Here is a 20,746-nt window from a genome sequence, read left to right on the forward strand (position 1 = left end):
GACCCCCTTAGAGCTGTAAGCCCTTAAAAGGGCCAGAACTTTTTCTTCAGGCAGCTCGGCTCTTGAGACGCAAGTCTGCCAACACTCCCGGCCAAATAAAGCCTCTTCCTTCTATAACCCGGTGTCTAAGGGGTTTTGTCTGCGGCTTGTCCTGCTACAAGTAAATCATAGCTGAAACGGAACCTTATTAACTGGTATGTTCAAATTCAATCTACTAGGCAAGAGGCCATTAAAGATAGGGAGAAATGAAAACAACATGCCATGGTATGGACCTTCTCAAGTTATTTTTACCGGTAAAGAAAATGGCCAGGTGTAGTGGGTCACACCTGTAATCCTAGTACTTTGGGAGGCCAAGGTGAGTGGATCACTTGAGCCCAGGAGTTCAATACCTGCCTGGGCAACACAATGAGACCCTGTCTCTACTAAAAAGAAAAAGAAAGTGGAGACAGCCTAGATGTACTGAAATTTCCAATTATGTGACCCACTGACAGAAAAAAGTGTGGATATGCCAGAAGCAGTAACAGAAGTCTAAAATTTATAAATACTGATTTATTTTTGGATTGCCACAGGTCAAATTCTTCTTAAAAGTTAATTAAAGCATATAAGATTCTAATTTCAGCTTTGTTCTAATAGTTAATCTACTTTTTACCTCACAGAATTGTCTTGATTTTGAAATCCTGGCATTCGGAAACACCCTGACTTCTAGTGTTTCAATGGCTCATTCAATACTTGTATTATAATCAGAAACAGATGCTGGTTGCCTATCGTTATTGTAGTTTCCATATTTGCTTCAATTAATTTACATATAATTACTGTACATGAGAGGTAATGTTATGACAAGAATAGTTTCTGCAACATTAAGTATGGGTCGAAAAAAAAAGAAATGGGCCAGGCATGGTGGCTCATGCCTGTAATCCCAGCACTTTGGGAGGCCGAGGTGGGAGGATCACGAGGTCAGGAGTTCGAGACCAGCCTGACCAATATGGTGAAACCCCATTTCTACTAAAAAAGCACAAAACTTGGCCAGGAATGGTGGTGTACGCCTGTAATCCCAGCTACTCAGGAGGCTGAGGCAGGAGAATTGCTTGGATCCGGGAGGTGGAGGTTGCGGCGAGCTGAGATCATGCCATTGCATTCCAGCCTGGGCAAAAGAGCAAGACTCCATCTCCCAAAAAAAAAAGAAAGAAATGACTTTAGATAAATAGCTTGAATGAAATTACAAAGAGGAGTGCATTAAAAAATACCAGCAGTAAAATCTCTAGAAGAATTAAAATGACAGGCTAAAAATAAATAATAAATGTTCTTTTCAGGAAGTACTAATTTGCTGCTGGCACTCTATATTCTTCTTCTTTGTTTTAATGGATGACTTGTATGTACATCTTCCGGCTTGTCCTCTGGACGCTTTGGCACAGATGAAATTACCTAATTAAAAAAAAAGAACCATTAAAATTTAGTTTCTATAGCACAGGAGTAAAGCTATTAGAAGAGGTAAGACTACATCCAATAGTTCAATCCTTGATGTGGCTTTTGAGGCAGAGTTGGCTTAAGTTCAAGGTCCAGCCTATGACCTAGGCACAGAGTGAAGTTTTCTGTTCAAACACTGATGAGAGTAAAATTTCTAAAGCTACTTAAAAAGAAAAAAAATTTGGAGGAAGAAAAGTGAACATATGCTCCACTTTAACATTCCTTTATAGATCTAAAGTCACTTGTTATATTACAGATTCAGATAGATATCCTGGTTTTGCATTCTTGAAACACTGATAATGTTTGATAGATTTGGGGGGATGAAAACATTTGGAGAAATGAGCAGGAAGCAGTATAATCCTCAATTTCCTAGGAGAAAAAGGAAAGGCAAACACACTATCAGAGAGAGTGTACAATAAGCCAAAGCAAAGAAAGAGTCTTCATTTGAAATGGAAAATTATTAGAAACTATAGTAAACTGTATTTAACATTTTTTTTTTTTGTTCTACTATTTCTGGACCTAGAATTTGGACTTCACACGTTTTTCTTTAAAATGTAATCAGCTCTGGCTGAGACAGCTGCGTATCTATGTCTATGCCTCAGTTCAGCTGCAACTGAAGGAAGGAAGGAAGGGTGGAAGCACAAACTGAAAACCTTTTTTTTTTTTTTTTTTTGAGACAGGGTCTCACACTGTCACCCAGGCTGGAGTGCAGTGGCATGATCTTGGCTCACTGCAACCTCCGCCTCCCAGATTCAAGTGATCCTTCCACCTTAGCCTCCCAAGTAGCTACAAGAGTGCACCACCACGCCTGGCTAATTTTTGTATATTTATGGTAAAGATGGGGTTTCATCACATTGGTCAGGCTGCTCTCAGACTCCTGGGCTCAAGCAGTCTGCTCACCTCAGCCTCCCACCTCAGCCTCCCAAAGTGCTGAGATTATTGGTGTGAGCCACTGTCCCCAGCCTAAACTGAAAAACTAAAGGCGGCTTCAAAACTGTGCCCATGGATTTTAATTATTAATAAATAATGCCTCTTTAATCAGATGTTTTCAGGTAAAAAATGTACATATAAGAAATTAAGCTACCTGAGCCTCCCTTAATCACATTGTAAAATACGAGTAAAACCATGTGAAAAGCACTTTCTGCATCTTGGAGTAAGTATAAGAGAATGTCATAACCCTCAGTTTATGATTTGTAACAGTAGCCCCTACCCCATCCCACAAAAAGGTGTCTTTCGAAAGCTAACTCAGATGTTAACTTTATTTGTGCTTAGGAAATGGAAAATGATTATATAAATGACATAAAAAAAAAAGACTACCTAGGCAGCACAATCTGATCCTGATCATTTAAGAAGTCTACATTTCAGGCCGGGCGCGGTGGCTTATGCCTGTAATCCCTGTAATCCCAGCACTTTGGGAGGCTGAAGCGGGTGGATCACGAGATCAGGAGATCGAGACCATCCTGGCTAATATGGTGAAACCTCGTCTCTACTAAAAAATACAAAACACTTGCCCTGGCATGGCGGCGGGCACCTGTAGTCCCAGCTACTTGGGAGGCTGAGGCAGGAGAATGGTGTGAACCCAGGAGGCAGAGCTTGCAGTGACCATAGATCCTGAGCGACAGAGTGAGACTCTGTCTCCAAAAAATAAATAAATAAATAAATAAATAAATAAAATAAAGTCTACATTTGAAATGCATACCTAGAGGTCCAATTTTTAGAAATCTCACCTTCTATTGCTCTTTATCACAAAAGCAAATTAAGCATTTTACTTTGATATAAACTGTAATAACTCTAAATCTGAGAGAAATGGAATTTTCCTTCTCAACTTTGGCTCATATTAGAACTACTTGGGGAGCTTTTAACAAAAATGGCAGGCCTGGGCACCACTCTCACAGATTGATTTAATTAGCTGAAACCACTGCTTTAATATTTTGTATCTACAGTGATATAAAATGTCTGTTCATTGTTTAAAGCAAGTATTAACAGTTCAAAGCAAATAAAATGTTAGCCAAATTCAGTTATTTCAACAGAGAACTATAGAAAAACACATCAAAAAACTAAAAAGTGAAAAAAATTACAATACTATTGTTCCCACAAATAATTCCCCATTTAGTCCTATAACCAAATCGTCTCTTAGAACAGTTTTTAAAAATAACCTTACCTCTTTAAGTTTATTCCGAATTAAATTCGCAGTTGTATTCAATGAGTCATCGTGCATATCCACTTTAGACATGTCTGGTAACAGAGGTCCAATCATAACCTCATTACTACCTGAGTTTGTTTCAAGAAAAGTTCCAAGTTTACGATCATCTTCTCTTCTTCTTTTGCGCTCCTGCAGTTGTGTTGTCCTAGGCATAAATCTGTCAACTGCCTCTGAAGACGTAATAGCCTTTTGCGCACCAGGGTAGGCCACTGAGTTCTTAAAAGTGTTTATCTGTGTTTTCTGCAAAGAGTCATTGTGGTTATAATGCCCCATTGTTTTATGATGATTTCTACCATCCTTAGAGGAGTTTGATGCTCTGTCCACATGTCCCCCGGATGAACACATACATTTTGAGGAGAAATAACATAAAGGCAATTCACAGGAATACGGAAGATAAGGATTTGAGTTCCCTGCAGAAGTGTTCAAAGCAGCTTTACAAAAGCCAGACATCTCTGAGTGGAAGTCTTGTCTAAAATCCTCTCTGTCTTTATGCTCTGTAACCAATTTCTTCTTTGTCACGTTATGGTCTTTATATTACAATTTAAAAGTTGAGGGAAAGAGAAACATAAGTGGTTAATTTATTGTTTTCATCATTGAGAATCATATAATTTTTAAAAATCACTTAAAAACGTTAACAAATTATACTCCAAAAAAACTGTTTCTTGAGAAGGGAATATATTCACATGGTTTAAAACCTAAAACGGATAAAAAGATATACAGCATCAAGTGTCACCCTTTCCTTGCACTCCATGGGTCTGGTTTCATCCCCATAAGTAATCACTATTGTTTTTTATTTATCTGTTCAGTAAGTTTTACTTTGCCACCTTTCTCCCATTCTTTTTCTCCCCACTAAAAAAGGTAAATGTAATATCCATTTCTCTGCACCTCTGCATTTTCCATTTCACTGTAGATCTTATATAGGTTTTCCATCATTATACAGAAAGTTGTTTTTTTTGTTTTTTTTTTTTTTTAACAATTTCAGAGTATTCCACTATCTGGATGTATCATGCTCCTTAGCTTGTGTTTGTCAGTTACTAAAGAAAGCACTATGCTTGTCCCACTTCTAGGGCTGGCAAGGGCCTCTTCCCTGGTTTACTCTCCCAAAAGCAGTCTACAACATGGAGTGTGGAAGATGTGGTAAAGATGAAATTGGCTATGTGTTGATGATTGTTGATGTTAATATTAATACATGGGAGATGTATTAACTTAGTCTTTCTGCCTTTGTGTTTTGAAATTTCCAGGCCGGGCACAGTGCCTCACGCCTGTAATCCCAGCACTTTGGGAGGCTGAGGCAGGTGGATCACGAGGTCAGAAGATCAAGACCATCCTGGCTAACACGGCAAAACCCCGTCTTTACTAAATATACAAGAAATTAGCCGGGCGTGGTGGCAGGCGCCTGTAGTCCCAGCTACTCGGGAGGCTGAGGTAGGAGAATGGCGTGAACCTAGGAGGCGGAGCTTGCAGTGAGCAGAGATCACGCCACTGCCCTCCAGCCTGGGGGACAGAGCTAGACTCCGTTTCAAAATAATAATAATAATAACAATAACTTTCATAATAAGAGTTTTTGAAAAGTAAGACCAAGTATACAAATGCATCGCACAGATGCTAAAATGCTGATGAAAGACAGCTTAACTGAAGTGTCCAAGGCCAAGCAAGTCAGGTTTAATTCTGAGATCAGCAGCACGGCAAAAAGATCTTAAGAGGAAGGGGAGCAAATAATGAAGATAACCCTAGGCTGTCACACCAACACTGAGATAATTAAAGCAGTTAAAAAGTAAGCTCTGGAGAAAGAGTCCAAAGCTTGGGTTTTAATCCTTATTTTTGTCCTTAATTCATCTGTAATAATATAGGCCGGTCACAAACTTTCTGAGACTTAGTTTCCTCACCAAGAAAAATTAGGACACAGGTCAGATAATGTCAAAGGTCTTTCTCCACATTAATGTTTTATAATGTCCTTTGTCATACAAACACATTAAGTTTTCCTGGTGCTATTTATTTACTTATCTTACAAGTTAGACTTCAATGGATACAGATGACTGGGGATTCTCAACAGCTCTCTTGCCAGATTTCTGAGTAAGTTTTCCAAGAGTTTTCCCACTTTATTTCTCTCTACCACTATCTGGTAGAAGGGGCATATGGGGGCATTTAGTCAATTGCTGGTCAAAAGTAGAACTTCTCCATGATTAGCAGTGACAACTAGTCTGCAAATCATAACTGCTTCTCACTGCATTCTGGTCAAAGCCTTAATTCCTTAGCATGGGACACAAGGCCCTTCATGATTCACTTCTTATCCACTTTTCTAAACTTATCTCTCACTGAAACCTTTGAGCTTTGGTTATACTGTATTAACTAAATTTCCTTAAATGCATGATGCTCATTTATTCCTCTAAACACTTAAACATCCTGCCTGGCTTGCCTTTCCATCTTTTCCTCTCCCTTTTAGTTAATGTCTACTTATCCTTCAAATTTCAGCCACTTCTCACATACTGTAGGAAGTCTTCTATGAACCAACATTTCTCCCTTCTCAACCCAGATTATGTAGTGTGCTGAAGAGAACCCTTACAGTTACTGAATACTGTGATGCTTTACTTGCCTCTCCTCCCACTAGACTAGGAATTGCATGATGATACACCTGGCAGAGTACCTGACATACAGGAGGCATTTAGCAATATGCTTTCCATACCTTTATTTTCAGTAGTTTTTACTACATATGCCTTCCGCACTTGTAGTTTTTTTCTAGTTTCTTCAACTGTTTCAAATTCTGGCGCATAGCACACATGAAGCAATCCACCGAAGAAACTCTGTTCATCCATTTTTCTCTTGGCTGTCCTGAATGGAAATATAAGATAGCATGGTTTTTTAATCTAGATTTACTTGGGATGAAAGCTTAACTAGTATACAATATCTGGATCTAAAGAGCAAAGTCCAACTTTTGCTATGTGTATATATATCCTGTGGATTGGCAATTAAGATGCTCTGCTTGTGGACAGTATTCATCCCATTGTTCGAGTATGTACTTAGAGCCTCCCCTTTTCTTCCCTTCGAGCCTCTTTGTTCCCTAGTCTTTAAACAACTAAAGACCCAGCTGGTTGGCCTGAAGTATATAAACTGTGGTCATAAAATAGAGCTTTTCTCTGTGGCCCTGAAGAGTTACTTCATACCCAATTAAGCTTTTTCAGCACAATGTATTTCTGTAATGGGATTCTTGCCTTAAAAATCAGATGAAAAATACTATAATCATAAAACGTTCAATAACTGAGGAACTATTAAACATATAACAATGAGAAAATGAGAAGAATGTTATTCAGTCAATAAATACTTACTAAACATCTATGATTGGCCAGGTACTACAATAAATTTAACTACTTCTGTATCCAGGGATAATGACAAATACTTGCTCAGATTTTACCATATGCCAGGCAATGTTGTAAGTGCTTCACTTGAATTAACACCTAACAACAACCCTGTAATGAAACAGAAGCACTGGGACATTACATAACTTAGCCATGCTCATACTCTGGTTTGAGGAGCAAGGATTCAAATCCAGATGTCTTACTTCAGAGCCTACTAGACTAGGTACTTTGGAAAACAGAAAAGCTCGAGAAAATATTTCTCTAACCATGACAGCTGGCAGATTGGTTAAGAAAGTGAGATTACATATAACAGCAGCCTGAGAAAACCACACATGACCCAGTAAAATCAAGTGCTTTTGTGGTAGATTATGATTTCTACTGATAGCACATGAAAGAAAATATGAATTGTAACAGCCAGAGAAGGATGGGTCTCAGAGCAGATTAGTGAGGAGAACAGAGATCAACATAAAAATAGATAAGGCATTGCATACTTCAGCCTTTTTGGAGCAGAGGGTTTATGTCACATAGAAGGCCGGAAAACACTGAGTCAATTTGCAGAAAGGAGTAACAGTAGAAACCACAATAGCTAATGCTTACTGTATTCTGACCAGGAGGCACTCTGCTAAACCCTTTATATGGATTATCTCATTTCATCCTCATACAACCTCAAGAAGTAGATAGGTCCCTTTACCATATAGATTTTACGGAACAGGAAAAACTTAAACAGGTTAAATAACTTGTCCAAGATCACAAAGCTAGTAAGCAGTGGAAATGGAAAACTTACTCCAAACCCAACATTTTTTTTTCTTTTGAGACATAGTCTCACTCCATCACCCAAGATGGAGTGCAGTGGTCCATAAATGACTCACTGCAACCTCCACCTCCTGGGCTCAACTGATTCTCCCACCTCAGCCTCCCAAGTAGCTGGGACTACAGGAATGCACTACCACGCCCACCTTGATTTTTGTATTTTTAGCAGAGGTGAGGTTTTGCCATGTTGGCCAGTCGGGTCTCGAACTCCTGGGCTCAAGCTGTCTGCCCACCTTGGCCTTCCATAGTGCTGGGATCAAATTCAACTTTTTTTTCTTTTCTTTTCTTTTTTTCTGGGACAGTCTCACTCTTTCCAGGCTGGAGTGCAATGGCATGATCTTGGCTCACTGCAACCTCTACTTTCTGGGTTCAAGTGATCCTTGTGCCTCAGCCTCCCCAGGAGCTGGGATTAAAGGCTTGCACCAACACAGCTAATTTTTGTATTTAGTAGAGTCAGGGTTTCACCATGTTGGCCAGACTGGTCTTGAACTCCTGACCTCAGGTGATCCGCCTACCTCCACCTCCCAAACTGCTGGGATTACAGGTGTGAGCCACATGCCTGGCGCCAAACCCAAATTTTTTCTGTTTTTTTTTTTTTTTTTTGAGACAGAGCCTCGCTCTGTCATCCAGGCTGGAGTGCAGTGGTGTGATTTCTGCTCACTGCAATCTCCACCTCCCGGGTTCAAGCGATTCCCATGCCTCAGCCACCTGAGTAGCTGGGACTACGGGTCTGCACCACCACACCCAGCTAATTTTTGTATTTTTAGTAGAGCCGGGGTTTCCATCATGTTGGCCAGGCTGGTCTTGAACCCCTGACCTCAAGTGATCTGCCTGCCTCGGTCTCCCAAAGTACTCTGATTACAGGCGTGAGGCGTGAGTTATTGGCGCCCAGCCCTCAAACCCATTTTTTTTTTCTTTGAGGCGGAGATCCCCTCTTGTTGCCCTGGCTGGAGTGCAATGGCGCAATCTCGGCTCACTGCAACCTCTGCCTCCTGGGTTCAAGCAATTCTCCTGCCTCAGCCTCCTGAGTAGCTGGGATTACAGGTATGCGCCACTAGACCCGGCTAATTTTGTATTTTTAGTAGAGACGGGGTTTCACCATGTTGGCCAGGCTGGTCTCAAACTCCTCACCTCGTGATCCGCCTGCCTCGGCCTCCCAGAGTGCTGTGATTGCAGGCGTAAGCCACCGTGCCTGGCCAAACCCAACTTTTACTCTACCACGCTACAGGACATTAAATTGTTAAGCATGGGATGTGATGGATACAGTGTTTCAGTAAAGTTAACCTGTAAAAAGGCTGTAGGAAGATATGCTAGATTACATTTTGGGGTAATTCAGATATGAATGAGGGAAACTTGGGGCCAAAATGACAGAAATATGAATGGAGGAAATGAAACGAGTCATTGCTTAACTTGCACCTTACCTTGCACTTTGTAAGTTCATAAATTTAATAAGATAAACTTCAGTAAAGTCTTCTGCTGGGTATTCATCTAGCGCATTGTACTGTTCAATTGCACCATATAAAGCGAATCGCTCAACTAATTCCTTCATGACTCCCACAGCAGGAACTCCTTGTATTAATAAGTACTGAGATTCCAAATTGATTGTATATACCTGAAAGAAATGCATAGTTATTAAACGTATTTCGCAAATAAGCCTAGGACGAATCTGCCTCTATTTTTTTTTTTAAACAGAACTTTGAAAACAAGAAATAATCTGTTCAACCCAGTCAGCAAAAAACACAAAATAAAATTTCTGCCATTCCCTCTGCATAAAGAGTAACAGTCCATGTGAGAGGCTACCTAAGGCATATAACAGACTACCTTCAGTCGACATTTTTTTCCAGAAATTGAGTCGGCAGAAGTCACTGGGAACAATCACTCAACGAATATTCACTGAGCGCTTACCTGTGCCAAGTAGTACTGTAAACACTGAAGATCCAATGACTAAAACCAAGCCCTATTCTCGTGGAGTTGATGTTCTAATAGTTGACCAAAAGGGTCGTGAGAATCTTTGGTACCTGGCCCAGGGTTCTTCACGCCAGCTCTAATGAGCGACAGATCTGACGGAAGCCTTGTCGTGCCTTTATTTCCGTAGGTTAGCCATATGGCGCTAGCGCTCACAAAAAGCTACCGAGGAGAGCGAATGAAACCAAAAATCACTTTACCTTGACAGCACGAGGCCGTCGTCCCTCCCGATATTTGGCCCGCGTGTCGCACACCGCCCTCTGGACGTGGTGGTCAAATAAACTCCCTAACTCCCCACCGCTGGACGCCATCTTGCCTACTTTGATCCTCGCAGGGAGGACAACATCCGCCCTGCTGACCTCCCTTTTATCCAATAAGAGAGCGGGATGAGTTAAGGAGTGTCAGGATTGGCTGAAGAATCGACAGCGTCGGCCATCGTTTCCTGCGTGCGAGGATTTGATGAACGAGGTGCCGCCCCCGAGCGGCTTGGCGGAGAGGCGCGGTGGGTGACAGAAGCTTTCTTGTCCCACCCCACTACAGGCTTACGGCGAGACGCGCAGCGGGGAGAGGGGGCGGGGCCTCAGGGGGCGGGGCCGATCGATCTCCTCCGGTTCCGACGTCCTCGGCCTGCCAGGTCCCGTGTCCTTTGCGGCGCTAGGGTGGGCAAACCCAGAGCGACGCTTCGGGACGATGTGGGGCAGCGATCGCCTGGCGGGTGCTGGGGGAGGCGGGGCGGCAGTGACTGTGGCCTTCACCAACGCTCGCGACTGCTTCCTCCACCTGCCGCGGGGTCTCGTGGCCCAGCTGCACCTGCTGCAGGTAACGTGCTGGCCCCGGGCCACCTGATCTTCAGCCTGGGGTCGGACAAGGCCGAAGCCTCTCAGGGACGCGGCGGGACACCGGCTGCCACCCGGGCGCCCCCGAAGCGTACAGAGATTAGGGTCCCTCGACGGCAGGGCCCTTCTGGTTAGTCTCTGCATCCCGCAAGTCCAGTGCAGCCCTGGGCTCGTCTTATCCCAGGTCTTTTCACTTGGTGAAACTGGGCCTAGAAATGTCCTAATATTCTACCACTGTTTTTATAAATATTCCTCATTCCAGGCTGGAAAAGTTCCTGATAAGTGGTTTGTTTTTGTTATTTTAAAAGGTGCTTTTCTTGCCAGTCATTTCCAGTTACCTGCGCTGCTGCCGTCCGGGCCGCGAGAGGGAGGCGCAGAGTTGTTGGTGGAGCCCCTGTCGGTCCCCGGGGACTGAGCACCGCGTCCCATGAGCGGGAAAGCTTAATACAGTAATGGTTCTGCCCTGCGTCCCAGACCCTCGGAACACAGCTGTAGTGTGTCAGGAACACATAACGTAGTTAAGATCACTTGAAGCTCTGCGATCAGTCGCCCTTCTGGACGTTGTGGTTGGGATGTTTCGCAGTTCTAACCACCGGTGGAGATACAGCGTCCTTATTTTCGTAATTAAAAATAGAGGCACATGGTCTCACGAGTTTGAGTGTGGTTATGGGGGCAAAAGGACGGCGTATTTGAAATCTTCATAAATCCTGGATGCATGGTACCCACCAGTGGCTAATCTATGTAATGAATAAAGAGTTTGCAATAATTTCAAGCATCCCTTCTTTCCACTTGAGTTACTTCTCCATACCTAGGGGAAGATTTTTTTGGTCCATTGAAAACATGAGTTCAGCAGAATCCTCCTATCATCGTCGTTATTATTTTTTACTACTAAGTAGACAATCTTGGTTTTTGATGGGCTTTATGGTTAGAGACAAATCAGTCACTGTCACCAAGTTCCAGGTAGAAGTTGGTTCAGTGCTCTGTCAGCTTCGATGGGATTTTTCAACATGTTTTCAAATCCACTCATGATAGTAGGAATGCTTTCTTACAGTAACTCTAATTTGATCCTAAGATGTAGTTGTTACCTTACATTCATCACTGTTTAAGAATTTAGTGGTCTTGATCTTTGTTTTAAATTTTGAGCCTTCGAGAAGTATTTATAAGAATTAATTCATGTTACCTTACATTCGTCACTATTTAAGAATTTAGTGGTCTTGATCTTGTTTTAAATTTTGAGCCTTCAAGAAGTACTTATAGGAACTAATTCATGCATATCTTTTTGAAATGTAAATGTCTTTAGCCCTGGAACAAATTGCTGTTTCTGTTCAGCCCATATTAGCAGAATAGGTCAACTTTGCTTTCTAATTATCAATGTAATAAGTTTATGACTTTATAGATTCTATAAATCTATACATTTATTTCTTGATGAATTATATAAATTTATATAATTTATGTTTTGTAGAAAATTTAGAAAGCATGGAAAATTGTTAACAGGAAAATAAATTACCCGTAATCCCAGAACTTAGAGGTGACTAATGTTGACAGTTTGGATCAAATCTTCCAGTTTTGTTTCTAATCTTCATTTTTAACAGAAATGAAGTCCTATATACACACATACAGTTTTGTGTCCTAGTGTTTTTACTTAATGTTATTATGAGTGTTTTATTTTGTTAAAAGGTCATCTTTTTAAGTTGTTAATTAGTATTCTAGCACAAATTTGCCATAATTTATTTAACTGTTCACTATGATTGACTATTTAGATTGTACTTAATTTTTAGGCATTAGAAGTGATAAACTATATTTTAATCAAACGTTGAAAATAACACATCTTTGTTTAGAAAACATCATTTTTATTTCTTGTTGTCTAGGATAGATTCCCAGAATTCTTGGGTTAGAGGCCATAGATAATTATGAAAGCCGAAAGGTTCACAAATTGGGAGTTAATACTTGAATTATTTTATTTGGGGTGAAACATTGAGTACATAATACAGATCATGCAGTAATGGGAAGAGGGGTTGGAACAATGGTTTTCTGGCTTATGTCAGACTTACCTTGAAGCTTTTAAGAATACAGATGTTCTGTTGGGAGGCCAAGACGTGCGGATCACGAGGTCAGGAGATCAAGACCATCCTGGCTAACACGCTGAAACCCCGTCTCTACTAAAACTACAAAAAAAAAAAAATTAGCTGGGCGTGGTGGCGAGCGCCTCTAGTCCCAGCTACACGGGAGGCTGAGGCAGGAGAATGGCGTGAACCCAGGGGGCGGAGCTTGCAGTGAGCCGAGATCGCGCCACTGCACTCCAGCCTGGGCGACAGAGTGAGACTCCGTCTCAAAAAAAAAAAAAAAAAAAAAAGAATACAGATGTTGTGATCAACCCTCTGACCTATTAAATCAAAATCTTAGGGAATAGACTTTAGGCATCTCTAATTTTAAAAAATTTATTCAGGCTACTTGGATGCACAAAAGAGTTGAGACCTACTGTCCTAGAATCATAGAATGTTAATGACCATAGAGACCTTAAGCATCTAGGTTGTTTCTGTACGTTTACACGTAAGGAAAATGGCATTCCTAGGCCAGTACCATTGCCATGCAGCTAATTTGCCCTCTTGTCTATAGCTCACTCTGCGTCACCCAACCTACCCTTCTCACCGTTTCTTCTATAACCAATCTCCTTCCCACTTCTGTTCTCTTACTCATGCCATTCTTCCCTCAGTCGTTTTTCTTCCTTCCATACAAATTCCATGTCTTTGAAAAGAGTATAATCCTACCTCCTCCACATAGCTTTCCAGTTCTCTGTTGCCCACGTTTGTCTCCCTTTCAATACTTCTCTATTGTGTTACGTGACACATCACATTTGATATACTTTGTTCTATGTTTCAAGTATTGTATTCTCTTGTTTACTCAAGTCATTATTTCAGGACTGACTCCCCAGTAGATGCTTGAAGTCAGGATTTCTCAACCTTGGCACTGTTGACATTTTGAGCTGGATAATTTTTTGTTTTGGGGGCTCTCCTGTACATTTTAAATGTTTAACAGCACCCTTGGTCTCTATCCAGTAGATGCCTGTACTGCCTCCCCCTATTTGTGACAACCAGAAAGGTCTTCAGACATTGTCAGATGCCTACTGAAGGACAAAATCACCTCTGGTTGAGACCACTGCTTCAGCTAAGTTACCTTCTCTGTACTCAGAACTTGATGTGATTGCAACAGAGAGAGAGGATTCATATACACAGTGAATGCAAACGAACCTAAATCACCGTTCGGATATGGCCACACAATTTTCATTTCCCTTGTGTTAGCAAGAGATACCCCAGGCTTTGGACCTGGACATTCCTAAGGCATTCTGACGGATGGTTTTACCTGCAGATTTCCTGGTAATACTGATACCTCAGTTTGGGTCAAAGAAGGTCAATTAATTGATTGATTTGATTTGACTCCTGGGAAAGAGGCTCCTTTCTAGCTGTCTCTTTCTTCTCTTTACCTGAATAGCCAGGGCTCTGTGGTTCAAGTGAAGTATTTTGACATAAAAATTAGAACATTGGTGTGCAAAGTTTGCTAAATCTAACTGAGTACATATTATGACTTTATGGAGCTGGTTACTCCTTTTTGACCAAATAAATAATTAGAAGTATTTTTCCTCCTCAATAATGTTCATTTCTCCTTTTTTTCAGTGAGCTGGTAGAGTTTCCTTTTTTTGATATTTCAGGGCATCTCTCGTATTTCCATCTCTTAAGTTTCTTCATATGAAGTAGAATTGATCTGGATTATGTATTGCTGACTCGGATGAAAACCCACAGAAAGTATCTGGGACTTGATCACCTTCATTCTTGTAATAGCTCACACAGTTACAGCTGACATAGTAACTGAAGACTTTTGATTCCAAAGCTAGGCAAAATACACTCAGTTGAAAGAATTTGTCAGCCAGAACAGTTGGACTGTTTTGTGAAAATTGTGAGAAAAATTACACAACTAAGTGATACATGATGATGGCTTTCTTAAATATAAAAGTGTAATAATGTGTTTAATTTCCAGTACGTGATATTGTCCCAGAAGTGACTCCAACATTGTTTGAAATTTGTCTCATATAAAGAAACATAAACTGGCTGCGGTGGCTCATATCTGTAATCCCAGTACTGTAGGAGGCAGAGGTGGGCATTTCACCTGAGGTCAGGAGTTTGAGACCAGCCTGGCCAACATGGTGAAACCCCGTCTCTACTAAAAATACAAAAATTAGTTGGGCATGGTGGTGGGGGCCTGTAGTCCCAGCTACTTGGGAGGCTGAGGCAGGAGAATTGCTCAAATCTGGAAGGCGGAGGTTGCAGTGAGCCGAGATTGCACCACTGCCTTCCAGCCTGGGTGACACAGCGAGACTCCGTCTCAAAAAAAAAAAAAAAGAAACACAAGAAACATAAAGACTGGGCGTGTTGGCTCATGCCTGTAATCCCAGCACTTTGAGAGATTGAGGACTGAGGTGGGAAGATCACTTGAGCCCAGGAGGTTGAGGCTGCAGTGAGCTGTGATTGTGCCACTGCACTCGAGCCTGGGCAACACAGTGAGATCCTGTCTCAGGAAAAAAAATTCCATGTAAATGAAAGAATTTGATATTTTAAATTAATGAAAAATGTTCTGTAGAGATATAGATCTTGCCATGTTGCCCAGGCTGGCTTTGGACTTCTGGGCTCAAACAGTCCTCCTGTCTTAGCCTCCCAAAGTATAAAGATTACACATGTGAGCCACTGCGCCTGGCCTAATATTTTTAACTTAATGAATTTATTTTGATATAAATAAATTAATAACACTGAAGCTTCCTGATATAATAAGTCTTTTTGTGTGTGTGATGGGTTCTTACTCTGTTGCCCACGCTGGAGTGTAATGGCACTATCATGACTCACTGTAGCCTCAACCTTCCTGACTCAAGTGATCCTCCCACCTTGGCTTCCCAAGTAGATGGGACCACAGGTGTATGCCACCACACCTGGCTGGTTTTTAAAATTTATTATTGATACATATTAATAAAATTCTTTTTATTTTATAAATGATATATGTGGCTGGGCATGGTGGCTCAAGCCCCCGACAGTTTGGGAGGCCGAGGTGGGAGGATCACTTGAGGCCAGGAGCTTAAGACCAGCCTAAGCAACATAGTGAGATCCCATCTCTATAGAAAAAAAAAAATTAGCTAGGTGTGGTGGTGTATGCCTGTATTCCTAGCTACTCAGGAGCCTGAGGTGAGAGGATTGCTAGAGCCCAGGAGTTTCAAGTTACAGTGACCTATGATTGTGCCACTGCACTCCAGCCTGGGCAACAGAGCAAAATCCTGTCTCCAAAAAAAAAAAAAAAAGTTTGAAAATGCTTATGATGCAATATAAGTAGGGGAAAAGGATATTAAATTGTGCCTATATGAACACAACTATATGAAAAACTTGCACATAGAAAAAAGGATTAACAAGAAATAGACCAAATTGTTCACATGGTTGTCTTTTTTGTGGAGAGAATATCAGTAGTTCATTTGTTTCCTTCCAAGTTTATATATTTTCCAAGGTCTCTATAATGAGTTTGTAATTGTTTAATCATAGAAAACCCTTTTTTGGTCCTTGGCCACAAACACAGGTTTTATGTAATTGCTCTTTTAATGAGAATAAATGTTATATTTTGCTTTGTTTAAAACCTATATTCCCATAGTTATATGAGCCCTTAAAATTATTAAGAGGCTGCATAATATAATGTTTCTGGAAGGGTACAGAAGAAACAGCAGTAATTACCTCTGAGAACAGGGACATGGCTTCACATTTTACCCTTACATTTTACCCTTTTGTACATCTTGTGCTTTTGCCACATGCATTTATTGTTATTCCAATAAATAAGTAAATATGGATTGCATACTCCATCTGGTTGGTGTTTCATAATTCTAAAACTATATTGCTACATTTTTAAAGATGATATATGTTTCTACTTATTAACTTATGTTAAACTAGTAAATTTATAGCTTATTTAATAGTTTCCCTATTGATAGACATTTAAGACAGTCTCAAGTGTTTACTATTATAGAAAATACTGCACAGATAGCTTTTGCTGTAGTTTCTTTTTTCTTTGAATAATTAATTGGGAATAAATGCTCAAATAATTATATGTGGCTCAACTGCTATGTAAGTGTATTGACTGACTGCTGCCATTTTGAATTCTGAAAGGGTTGATTAAATTTATAACACTGCCATAAGAATATAAGGGTATTGGCTTCATTAGCATCACCAGCATTGGATGTTGGAAATGATTATAGATTTTTAAATGCTACAACAAATGTAGATAACAGAGAACTATCTATAGAACTCTCTTTGTATGTGTGAATTGAAATAATAGTTTATTTTCATGTGAATCCAGAAAAATGTATATGAAAACCTTTTTTCCTCTCATTTCTTATATGAATAGAATCAAGCTATAGAAGTGGTCTGGAGTCAGCAGCCTGCATTCTTGAGCTGGGTGGAAGGCAGGCATTTTAGTGATCAAGGTGAAAATGTGGCTGAAATTAACAGACAAGTTGGTCAAAAACTTGGACTCTCAAATGGGGGACAGGTAAGCACATGTGATGGCAATAACTTTCTTCTAATGTCACATAATATAGCAATAGAAATAAAATTAAAAGTTTACATTTTTTGTTAAAGGAGGTGAGATGACACCTAATTTGTATGCTATTATGTAACTAGTCTAGGCTATTGAAGCTGACTATACTGTTTTTAGGTCATTATTTTGTATTTTACCATACTCCCTACTTGCTTCTTATTCTACTATTTAACTCATTTTCCACATTCCCTAATTTTGGTTTCGTGAAATTATTTTTCCTTTTGAATTACTAGGTTCTGCTTACTATTATTGAACTTCGTTTCTGATATATTTTATAAACTTCCATGGTCTCACTTGATTAAAAAATTCAGCTGGGTGCGGTGGCGCACACCTATAATTCCAGCACTTTGGGAGGCCAAGGTGGGCGGATAACTTGAGGTCAGGAGTTGGAGACCAGCCTGGCCAACATGGTGAAGCCCCCCATCTCTACTAAAAATTCAAAAATTAGCTGGGCATGGTAGCAGGCACCTGTAATCCCAGCTACTTGGGAGGCTGAGGCAGGAGAATTGCTTGAACCTGGGAGGCGTAGGTTGCAGTGAACTGAGATTGCACTGCTGCACTTCAGCTGGGTAACAAGAGTGAAACAATGTCTTGAAAAAAATAAAAAATAAAAAGTTCTACAACAGAGGGTTATTATTTTTCCATTTTTGTCTTCCCTTATGAGTTTAATATGCTTAGATTATAAACCTGAAAGCTTAAAACATGTCTATTTTTTGTTTTCTTATGTTTATCAAGTTATTCCTTTAAACATTTTCTAAACTGTAGGAATAATATGAGGCTGCGCTCAGTGGCTTATACCTGTAATCCCAGTGCTTTGGAAGGCCAAGGTGGGAGGACCACTTGAGGCCACGAGTTCAAGATTAGCCTGGCTAGGCAACATAGCAAGACCCTATCTCTACAAAAAAATAAAAAAATTAGCTGGGCATGGTAGCGCATGCTTGTAGTCCCAGCTACTCAGCAGACTGAGGTAGGAGGAATGCTTGAGCCCATGAATTTGAGTGACCTATGATTATGCACTCCAGCCGGGGGCAACAGCAAGACCCTGTCTCTTAAAAGAAGAAGATGTAGTAATAATATGTATTCATTATAACTATTTTACCATTGAAAGTAAAAAATAAGTTTTTACCTTTCTCCAGTCCCATCCTCAGAATGAATGTCTACTGTTTTGGGGGATCTCAGTAGACCTTTAGGATTGGAAGAATGAGATCATTCATATTTTCTGCAATTATTATCCCACAAAATATTTCAGATACCTTTCCATGTATTACAAACAATGTGCATTTAACATGTCTCTCTTTGTCTCTCACTCTCTGTGTCTTTATGATCCTCTGCTGTAGCCCTGCCACTAAGACACTATCTCCTGAAGAATCACTGATAGGAACAGAAAGTGGACTGACTAGCCCAGGAGTCCTTAGCTTCTTAGGGGGCAGGACCTGCTTTGTGCTTTCTCAGAATCAGATATATATGTGGACTGAAACGTTTAAAAACAGAATAGCTAAGGGTGCTATACATTTAAAACGTATATAGATGGGGCTACACTGCTCTCTATTACCAATTTCCCATGACAATACACGAGAGTGCCAAGTCTTTTTAACTTGTTTTAAGCACAGACTAATTTTGTTTATGCATGTTTTTGATGAGAAGAGACTACTCATGAGAAATCTATAAACTTAGCACTAGTCCCTTGCATACTCTAAATTGTTGCTAGAATCTTAAAATTTTAGCACCAGATGGACCTTAGAAATCATTAACTTTGGTGCTTTGTTCTACAATACAAGGAGATGGAATATTTCACCCAGGATTGCTTAGCAAGTTACAGTTCTGCCCTCTGAATACCCGGCACTTCCCTATGGGCATCAACTTCCTGATTTTCAAGTCTTAATTAGTCTCTGAAGAATCCTACTTGTTTTTAACTCCCATTTGCTTTGAAGTGACTTTACCTGATTTTTTTTAGATTCCTTATTGCAGCAATGTCACTAAGAAACTGAGTCTCTAGCTTCTTGGTGGGCAGGAGCTGCTTTGTGCTTGCTCAGAATCATCCTTTTCAGTAAGGGAGATATTGTAGAGAAATTTACTGAGGAGTGTGGGGGTGAGGCACTCAGGGAAATTCTGCTCCAGTCCACAAAAGCAGAGAGGAAGAGTTGGTTACCTAGAGTATTTAACATGCAGAGGCTTTGGATTTTACTCCTTTAATCCTTGGAAATGCCTATAGAAGGGGAAAGGAAGTAAGATGGTGGCTCCAGCTTATAGACATACTTGTGTTTTATATATTTAAACTATAATGAGAGGGTATTATTTGTTTTACTTAACTTTTAGCTGTGAAGGATTATACTTCTAAATATTTGTCTCCAATGTCTATTTCAGTGTGTTTTTCACTTTTCTTGAAGCAGCATGGCTGTTGCAAAACTTCTAGAAATAATGAGAATATTTACATATTAGATCAAGCCATAACTTGATGATATAGTCATTTCTTCTTATATTTTTTACTTACATTTTTACATTTTAGTGATTACTTTCATTTTTGAAAAATGTGTCGTGCTGAGATGTATTTTCCTTCATTCTGTAATTAGTTATGAAACAGTTTTTCCTAAAATGCTGAGTATATCAAGTCCTGGATAAGAATAAGTACTCAATAAATATTTGTCACATGAAAGACTACACATATAGCCAGGCATAGTGGCTTGCACCTGTTTTCCCAGCTACTCAGGAGGCTGAGGCGGAAGGATTGCTTGAGCCCAGGGTTTCCAGGCTGCAGTAAGCTCTGATTGTACCACTGCACTCCAACATGGGTGACAGAGCCAGTCCCCATCTCTCAAAACAGAAAGACTACATAGACTACATATACACCCCCCTCCAAAACACACACACACATCTACTTACCTAAAATGGTAAGAAGATAGCTTTTTATTTTCTAGTATATGACACAGAAAAGTTTTTTTAAAGTAGTTTTAAATTTTTAATTTTTTCTAGGTATTTCTCAAGCCATGTTCCCACGTGGTATCTTGTCAACAAGTTGAGGTGGAACCCCTCTCGGCAGATGATTGGGAGATACTGGTAAAGAAAACCAAATAAGAACTCTGTCATTTAAGGTTAAATTACTTCACAATATCAATGTCTTTAGATTTCTCTATTATATATTCTGAGTTGGTTTTGAATTATAAGAATGAATTGGGGCCAGGCACAGTAGCTCATGCCTATAATCCCAGGACTTTGGGAGGCCAAGGCAGGTGGATTGCTTGAGACCAGGAGTTCAAGACCAGGCTGGGCAACATGGTGAAACCCCATCTCTACTAAAAATACAAAAATTAGCTGGGCATGGTAGTGCGTGCCTTTAGTCCCAGCTGCTTGGGAGGCTGAGGCAGGAGGATTGCTTGAGCCCAGAAAGTCAAGGCTGCAGTGAGTCAAGATCATGCCATTGTACTCCAATTTGGACAACAGAGTGAGACCTTGTCTCAAATAAAAAAAAAGAATAAATTGATAGAGATCTAATGTATAACCTG

General features: G+C 40.3%; 2 protein-coding genes across 12 annotated transcripts in view; one reads left to right on the forward strand and one right to left on the reverse strand.

Moving 5' to 3' along the window:
• Positions 1–534: 534 nt before the first annotated feature.
• Positions 535–10,136, reverse strand: RBM48 (RNA binding motif protein 48). Its single transcript, XM_015134238.3, has 5 exons — positions 9,996–10,136; positions 9,252–9,442; positions 6,351–6,496; positions 3,626–4,194; positions 535–1,422 (listed from the first exon to the last, which is right to left on the reverse strand). The coding sequence occupies exons 1-5, from the start codon at positions 10,104–10,106 to the stop codon at positions 1,336–1,338; spliced, it is 1,104 nt and encodes a 367-aa protein (XP_014989724.1). The 5' UTR covers positions 10,107–10,136; the 3' UTR covers positions 535–1,335.
• Positions 10,137–10,460: 324 nt separating this feature from the next.
• Positions 10,461–20,746, forward strand: part of PEX1 (peroxisomal biogenesis factor 1) — a 42,183-nt gene continuing 31,897 nt past the window's right edge. For 4 of the 11 annotated variants that reach the window (XR_013415453.1, XR_013415454.1, XR_003728267.2 and 1 more), the window contains exons 1-3: positions 10,461–10,614; positions 17,055–17,198; positions 20,217–20,300. Coding sequence is in view for 3 of the 11 variants with exons in the window: in XM_028846060.2 (XP_028701893.2) it covers positions 10,486–10,614; positions 17,055–17,198; positions 20,217–20,300 (357 nt within the window). In the remaining 8 variants the exon portion in view is untranslated. Of the gene's footprint in view, positions 10,615–13,687; positions 14,006–17,054; positions 17,199–20,216; positions 20,336–20,746 lie in introns of all 11 variants that reach the window. The other 7 variants (XR_013415455.1, XM_028846062.2, XR_013415456.1 and 4 more) reach the window with 5 other exon arrangements.

The sequence above is a fragment of the Macaca mulatta genome, chromosome 3 (assembly GCF_049350105.2).
Source record: "Macaca mulatta isolate MMU2019108-1 chromosome 3, T2T-MMU8v2.0, whole genome shotgun sequence".
In the NCBI taxonomy this organism is placed as follows: Eukaryota; Metazoa; Chordata; class Mammalia; order Primates; family Cercopithecidae; genus Macaca; species Macaca mulatta.